General features: G+C 33.5%; 1 protein-coding gene and 1 pseudogene across 1 annotated transcript; one reads left to right on the plus strand and one right to left on the minus strand.

Moving 5' to 3' along the window:
- Window positions 1-817: 817 nt before the first annotated feature.
- LOC114389109 (sugar carrier protein C-like) lies at window positions 818-3,656 on the plus strand. Its single transcript, XM_028349705.1, has 4 exons — window positions 818-990; window positions 1,274-1,599; window positions 2,066-2,695; window positions 3,070-3,656. The coding sequence occupies exons 1-4, from the start codon at window positions 867-869 to the stop codon at window positions 3,526-3,528; spliced, it is 1,539 nt and encodes a 512-aa protein (XP_028205506.1). The 5' UTR covers window positions 818-866; the 3' UTR covers window positions 3,529-3,656.
- LOC114389867 lies at window positions 3,557-7,960 on the minus strand (annotated as a pseudogene).
- Between the last annotated feature and the right edge of the window lie 292 nt (window positions 7,961-8,252).

Here is an 8,252-nt window from a genome sequence, read left to right on the forward strand (position 1 = left end):
TACTTCAGACATTTGATAATATTGTGTTAATTGTTTGAATATTTGAATCAATCATGAATCATGATATAAAATAATAGCTTAAAAAAAGGTCGATTTAAATGGATAACTCGTTAACTCGTATTAAATCAAATTGTTCGTTGGGTTGGGTTTAAAAAAATTGTAAAACTGAACCAAACAATGAAATTTAATTACATTGAATCCTGAATTTGATCAAAATCGACCCGAACCATCCTGAATTTGATCAAAATCGACCCGAACCGACCTGCGAACACTCCTAGATAGCAAGGGGAAAGTTGAGTTTTAATTCAATTTTTATGATAGCTTCCATAAACTTCATGGATTGGAATTGTCCCCGAAATCCATACGTTTCTATGTATTATTCTGATATTTTTAGATAATTTACTATCCTGATTTTATTTGCTTATTTTATGGTGAAATTCCGTTAAAGATTTAAGACGAGCTGGCTAAGAAATCTATTCTTGCCACTATTTCTCAAATGTTAATCTTTGATATCCTCAAATAGATTTATCTCCATATTTATCACTCCGTAATAATTTGATTTACATTTTTCGTTGTCAACGTTTAAAAACGTATCTATAAAGAGTATAATTCGCATCAATCGGCTAAAGCTAATCTGTGAGTTGGGTGTCTTATCTTTCTATTTCTGCATCAAATAAAATCATGGAATGGATAGTAGTAAAGACAGATATACATATGATATTATCTATTTTAAGTATCAAAAATAAAAATTGAAAACGTGTACAATGTTCTTATTTATATATCTTCTTTCTTCTCTTTCAGGTTATTGTAATCTCATCATAATTTACTTTTGCCAAAAAATACAGACCTAGACCAAAGGTCTAGCAATGGCGTCAGGACACATGGAAGCTCTGGTTGGGTATCCGGGCAAGCTCACCCTTAGGGTGGTCCTAACATGTGTCATGGCAGCCACTGGTGGATTAATTTTTGGTTATGATCATGGGGTTTCAGGTGACTAACTTAATCCAATCTTAATTGTATTTACATATGTTAACATTGAATTGTTGCTAATGCCATTTTTAGTTTCCATATTTTGCTCCTTATTTGCATAAAAATTGCCTTTCTGAATTCACAGTCTGTTTGATGACATTTCCAATACGGGATTTTGATTGCCATTATTCCTCTTAAATTGGTATTTTTTTGTCTTAATTCTCCACCGGAAAATTTTTAAGGAATAATGTTATGTGCTTAATTAATGAAGTTTGTGACATGATTTTTTTTTTTTTGGTGATAGGTGGAGTTACCTCCATGGATTCTTTCTTGAAGGAATTCTTTCCTTCTGTCTATGAACAAGAGTCTACCATGAAAGCTTCAACAGATAGTTACTGCAAATTCAACAGTCAGATATTGACTTTATTCACTTCATCTTTGTATCTAACTGCTCTTGTGGCTGGTCTAGTGGCATCCAGCATAACACGATTGATGGGGAGGCGTGCAACTATGATTATAGGTGGCATATTCTTTGTGTTAGGTGCATTACTCAATGGATTAGCTACAGGTTTATGGATGCTTATTGTTGGGAGAATGTTGCTTGGTTTTGGTATTGGATGTGCCAATCAGGTAGTCACATTAATTATGAGAAGCGTTACCAACAAACTCAAACATACATCTTTTAACGCACTCTTTACTATTACTTAGAGTTTATTAAAAATTATAAAATTACAAGCCTGGTTCGTTAAATATGAAATGAACCCAAAAGTATCTAATTTTCAATAAATATTAACCAACAAGAAAGAGTGTGTTAGAGGAGAAACTATTAGGTGGTCTTGAATTATCATGGTCTTGGTTAATCTTTACTGGATAATCAAATATTATTAATTCTTAGTTATAAATTCATGAGACCATGTGTTATGTAGATATTTGTTGAGACCATAGACATGTGATGATCCAAGACCACTTAATATTTCCTATGTTAAGTAATATGTTACTAACATTTCTCTTAATTCTTTTGTATACACTATTTATGATTTCCAACCTAAAATAACTCAATTCTTTTGCATTTGATTTTAATTACATTGAATTGTAGTCGGTACCAATCTATGTCTCAGAGATGGCCCCTTATAAGTACAGAGGAGGTCTCAACATATGCTTCCAATTATCAATCACCATAGGCATCTTCATAGCCAATCTCTTCAACTACTACTTTGCCCATATACTTGATGGCCAAGGATGGCGCTTAAGTTTAGGGCTTGGGGCAGTCCCTGCTGTCATTTTTGTTGTAGGCTCAATTTGTCTTCCTGACTCGCCGAACTCCCTCGTTGAGCGTGACCGTCTTGAGGAAGCAAGGAAAGAACTCCAAAAACTCCGTGGTACCACTGAAGTTGATGCCGAGTTAAATGATATAGTTGCTGCTAGTGAGGCCTCCAAAAAGGTGGCACACCCTTGGAGAACCTTGAGGGAAAGGAAGTATAGGCCTCAACTAATTTTTGCTATATGCATACCCTTCTTCCAGCAATTCACTGGCCTAAATGTCATCACATTCTATGCTCCTATACTATTCAGATCAATTGGCTTTGGAAGCACGGCTTCTCTCATGTCTGCGGTTATCATTGGCTCCTTTAAACCAATTTCAACCCTTATTTCAATTCTTGTTGTAGATAAATTTGGAAGGCGTAGCCTTTTCCTTGAGGGCGGTGCTCAAATGTTGATTTGTCAGGTACAACCTATTATTGTTTCGTATTTTTTTTGGCACCATTACATTTATGCAAAGTATCTGTCGACTGACAATCGTTCATCTTCGTTGGGGAACCTATTGCCACCTTTAGAGAAGTCTTCTTTTATAATCTCATTTTTTTTATTCATGGGGCTTGAAATGAAGATCATATTTATTTAATGAATTCGAGTCCAATACCACTTAGACCAACTGAAATTTTTTTTATCGACAAATGTTAGTTGTTAATTTGTTAGTTTTTATTAGCGTGCCAACCTTATAACTTCAACCAACTCACATATTGGTCTAGTCATTGTTTCATATAATTGGTTTTGTAATTTGTTTTGCTTGTCCCTAACTTGTTTTTGTTTTGGTCCTAGATTACTATGGCAATAGCAATTGCTGTTGCATTTGGCACTAGTGGGAACCCTGGGACGTTGCCAAAGTGGTATGCAAGTGTAGTTGTTGGTGTCATATGTGTATATGTTTCTGGTTATGCTTGGTCTTGGGGTCCACTTGGATGGTTGGTACCAAGTGAAATTTTTCCTCTGGAGATTCGACCTGCAGCTCAAAGTGTCACTGTTTGTGTCAACATGATCAGCACTTTTATTGTAGCACAATTCTTCACCACAATGCTTTGTCACATGAAGTTTGGCTTGTTCATCTTCTTTGGTTGTTTTGTGGTGATAATGACCATATTTATCTACAAATTATTACCTGAAACAAAGGGTATCCCAATTGAAGAAATGACTATGGTGTGGCAGAAACACCCCATCTGGAGCAAATTTTTGGATTCTAACAAAAGTGTTCAAATCAGCAACCAAGATTCCAAATGTTGATTCAATGAGTGTCTCCAAAATAAAAAATTTATTGGCCTACATTTACAAGTGGATAATACAACCTACATGTGACTAATTTGATTTCGTATATTCAACCGATAATACATGTATATTGCATGCTTAAAAAATGTTATCTAGATTGTTTAATTTGTGGGTTATCACTACTATAAAAGTGTTGACGAACGACAACGAATATGTAAAAAATCGTCTTAAAAAATGTGTCTCTTTTAAGACAATTCTTAGTAAAGAACCGTCTTAGAATGTGGTCCTTTTAAGACGGTTCTTAACTAAGAACCTTCTTAGAATTGATTTTTTAATTTTCTTTATTTTTTAAAATTTCCTGTCATACCATCCGGTTACATGCCAGATTATGCTTTAAATAAACTTTTACACAGGGAAGCAGCACAACCAACAAAAATAGAGAACACACCATCCAACAATACATACAAGGAAAATCCAACATATGTGGTCTTTACGAAATAACTTTTATAGCATCCAAATAATAAAATAACTTTTATAAAAATATGAATAATATGCTTAAATAACTTTTTATAGGCCTTTGAACGTAGGATTTGTTGGGATCTTCTGTCTTAAGCTTCAGTGGATGAATTTCCCCTTTCTTATTCTGCAGACATACAAAATGGTGGATATTATATAAGCAATTAATAACCATTGGTTCCAAGGTACATGTCAAACAGAATAGTTAAGTATATGAAAATCAATAAGCTTAGTATCTCACCTTCTTTCCACCCTTCATAAAGTCTCTCCAACTAGATACTTGATGATGAAGTGTGTTAATACATCTTTCTTTATGTGTGTGGGTGTGTATGTGTGTGTATTTTTTTTCTCTGATAAGAAATAAAATACTGCATGCAAACAAAAATCACTATTTTTTTTCTCTCTTTGTAGGCTAGTAAGACACTTCAAACAATGTATCTTACTCATCATTCAGATTATTTTCTAAATAGCTAATGAAAAGCATGAGAATTTTAAACTGCTTCAAAGACCGGTGTAGGCTTAAAATGCAATAATTAAAAAAATGGTGACCAATGCACAAAACTCCTTATGTGTATGCAACAATTCCTAGGTTACAGGCCTCACCCACTAAAATTTTAAGAGGTGTGCTTCAAGAAGAAAAATTGATACAATTTCAAGTTATTTAATTACTTAACTATTAAAAAACTTCTATAAATTCAATGAACCCACAAAAATGGATTACCAAGCTTATTAACCAAGATGCATAGGCCAAAGGCCATAAGTATTAGCACCTAGGTTGGTTAATAACCATGACAATACCATGGAATTGAAATCAGCTTTTGCAAACGGTAGTAGATTAGTTTGTTGTGTCTTCTCGTGTTCCTTCCCATTCCTCCTCATGTTCACGCTTTCTTTTCCATATTTCATTTTGTTCCTCTTCATTCCTTTTTAATCTACCTTCCTCCTCAGATATATACATAACATTGAATAACTTCAAAGGTGCAAATAGTCTCCAAATGATTTTACTTTCTCATCACTGGCATTTTCAAAGACATGTCAAAATTTGGAAAAATGGATGGGGGTGATTAGAGGATACCCTCATTTGCATTTTTCTTCTCCTCTATTCTTGTTCTACTAATAGTTCATGAACTTTGACTTTGAGCTCCTGCTGGAACTCCTCTGATTGTTCATATTGTTTGTCATATATTCCCTGAGAAAAACAAAATGATATTCTTAAAAAGAAAGGGTACATGGTCTCTTAACTAATAGTAATACTAAGTTTACAATATCAAAATTTGGTACTTCGACCATTCAATGTGTATTCAAACCACAAGGGAGGCAGAAGAGCCAAAAGGCAACACACTCACACAAGAGGAGACTACTATAAAATTTTAGGTTTCAAAATCTGGTGTGGCAAAGATCTTAAAATTACAAAAGAATCCTAGTAAAATTATACAAACCTCTTCAACCAACGACTACATTTTTGAAGTTGTATCTTTCTTCAGCTACTTCTTCCTTTTTGCTCTATGTTCTTCCGCAGTTTGCATCAATGAAAAAAATGTTAGTTTTATTCTTTAATGTCCCCAACTTTCCCAGGAATAAGCATTTCTTCTACAGAGAGACCCCTGAAAAAGAAGAAAAAAATAAACAGGGAAATGACAAGAAAAAAAAAACTTGATCCCAAATCACAAATTTAAGGTTTGCAAGTTGTAAACACATTAAATGAACTCCTCAACTGGGTGAATGTCTATGTAAGATAAGCTTTTAGACAACTAGCCTATACAAAACTTTTTCCATTGAGAGTAGTAAATCACAACACTCAGTTGAAACAGGATCAATAATGACTTCTTATCATTAATCAAAAGTGCTAAAAACAAGGGGAAGGGAGAGGGGGGGGGGGATGAGAAAAAAATACTATTGAATTGCTATAGTCATAAAGATAGTAAACCAAGTTTTACAATAATTCAGATTTCAGATTATAGATTTACTTCCTTTACCATTCAAGATATAACCCTTAGTTGGAAAGAATAAGAACCCTTTAATACACAATAACTAGAGGCCAGGTACAAAAGACCAATTTACACTAACTTTTAACTGAATTAACTTGGCTAAGAATATAATCTCTTTCATTTTGATCCAGTGATAACTATTGAGCTTTCGCTAATGTTGCATCCATGAAAATAGCACAGACAATATTTAAAAAGAATGCAAACTTCCATGTGAACCATGTAGCTGCAAAACTTCTACTTTTATCATAATAATAGATCCCACACAAAATACATAATCAATGTCACAAAAAGTAAAAAATAGGATCCAACTTCCCGACTCTCTAATATTGTAGTTGTAGCTAGAAAGAGGTAGATATCAACCAAAATAGCAATTGAATGACATACAATACCAATGGTAAATTATTTAATTTTCCTTCTCGGGCATCAATATATATAATTGATATAAGGAAAAAAAATCATCACTGGATAGGTTAAGATGAAGTTGATAAAAATGATAGTATAAAGGAGTAAATAAGAACAGTATCTAATACTGAATAGTTAAGTACATAAGTATGTCGAAAGAACTGTTTATAAATTCATACTAGTTTGTCTCCAAAAGCTATATCAAAGTAACTCTAAGTGTGAGGAAAAGTGACCCATCCATACAAGCATACATAACTACTTGAACTGTTGAAGCCTATCCTTCCACAATATATGTCAACGAAGGATGTAATCTCTCCTAATATGCCAGTTTTTGGTCTAGAACATAGAAATTATTCTAAAAGCAATCCATTCTTCCATGACCTAATTCACTCTTCATGGTAAAGTGTATATATTACATATTTCCATTTATGTAATTAAAATATTTCTCCTGTATTTCCATCATCTCAACCAAACACACTCTAAAAGGTTAGGATAAATTGTTGAGACAAATAATAAACAAACTCAAAAACACAATTATAAAGTTTTGTATTAGGAAACTACAAATAAGCAAACTCAACACAAATCTAGAAGACAAAAATAACTTATCTGTACCAACTGGTGCATGCTCAATTTGGAAATATAAAAGTTTTGTTCCCATCCTTCCACAAATAACATTCCGTTTAAAAATATCCAATTGATGGTTCCTGGTGCACCTGCAGAGCAATGTACAAGTACAACTACACCATTATGCACTTTTGTATGGAAAAAAAAATTAAAAGACCTTTAAGTATTTAAAACAATACAGATGATATCCAAAAGTAAAATTGAGGTATCCTCTGTTGTGTTTTTTAACACTGCACTGTTGTCAATAGGTTTCCCCACAATATGCAGAACTAGTGCAGCCATAAAACTTCTACCAGGGTCCCATTGGTTCAAGCATGATGATCCAGGCTACCAGCAATGAAATTGGGATCATACATCCCAAAAAATAACAATTATAAGTTTATATTAAGCTAAGATCACTAATTAAAAGGAAAAGTTGCAATACAAAATCATTCACAAACAGCAAAAATACCTTTTGTGGTCACATCATTGTAGTAAGTATACTTTTTGAAATCTGTTGGGACAAAGGTTAATTCTGGACATAGCGTACGTGCAATGAAGCCAGACATGGAAGCTCAAACCTTAAATTTTTGGGCCTATGTAAAGACCAAATGAGGATAAGCAATTCCATGATTCAGTAGATTAAGACTAGATAATACAAAAACAATGTCAAGGTCAAAGTAAACCTCATAGTTGGAACTGGATAACATGGACATGCTCCTAACAGCCATTGGCTTTCCATTTAATGTAAGGTTACTTATGGCCTCAACTGCACCATAGAAAGCATCCATATCTACATAGAGAATTTTATTCATTCAATTCCTAGAAACCAAGGCGAAAAAGAGAATTAAGATAGAGAAAATACCTGCTTTGGCGGATATATAAATAATGTGGTGAGATTGCCATGGAAGATAGTCGTCGGTTCCCTTTCCCTTCATCATATTCGCACTCCGCAATCACTTTTTTCTCTTTTGCCCACCATTTTCCCCAACAATCATGCACTTCTTGAACTTAGAAGCACTTAGACATGGGTCCACCTTCTCATTGAGATTTGTAAATTTGACACAACATTGACATGTTAAGAAATAATGAATAGTATTAGTAACTTTTTTTATTTGCAATAAATAAAATAGAAAAATCAAAATCATTTGATCAACACACATGAGCGTAGTTGTCGAATCTCATATTTGTTGACCAGCAAAATCATTACAATCCAAATCCTTCGTTTCAAAA

This window comes from Glycine soja, chromosome 16, assembly GCF_004193775.1.
Source record: "Glycine soja cultivar W05 chromosome 16, ASM419377v2, whole genome shotgun sequence".
Lineage (NCBI taxonomy): Eukaryota > Viridiplantae > Streptophyta > Magnoliopsida > Fabales > Fabaceae > Glycine > Glycine soja.

Bases quoted from the DNA above. Each gene is read 5' to 3' on its own strand.
- LOC114389109 (XM_028349705.1), top strand. From the start codon at position 867: ATGGCGTCAGGACACATGGAAGCTCTGGTTGGGTATCCGGGCAAGCTC. The intron at 991-1,273 runs GTGACTAACTTA...TTTTGGTGATAG, and splicing joins TTATGATCATGGGGTTTCAG to GTGGAGTTACCTCCATGGAT. The intron at 2,696-3,069 runs GTACAACCTATT...TTTTGGTCCTAG, and splicing joins CTCAAATGTTGATTTGTCAG to ATTACTATGGCAATAGCAAT.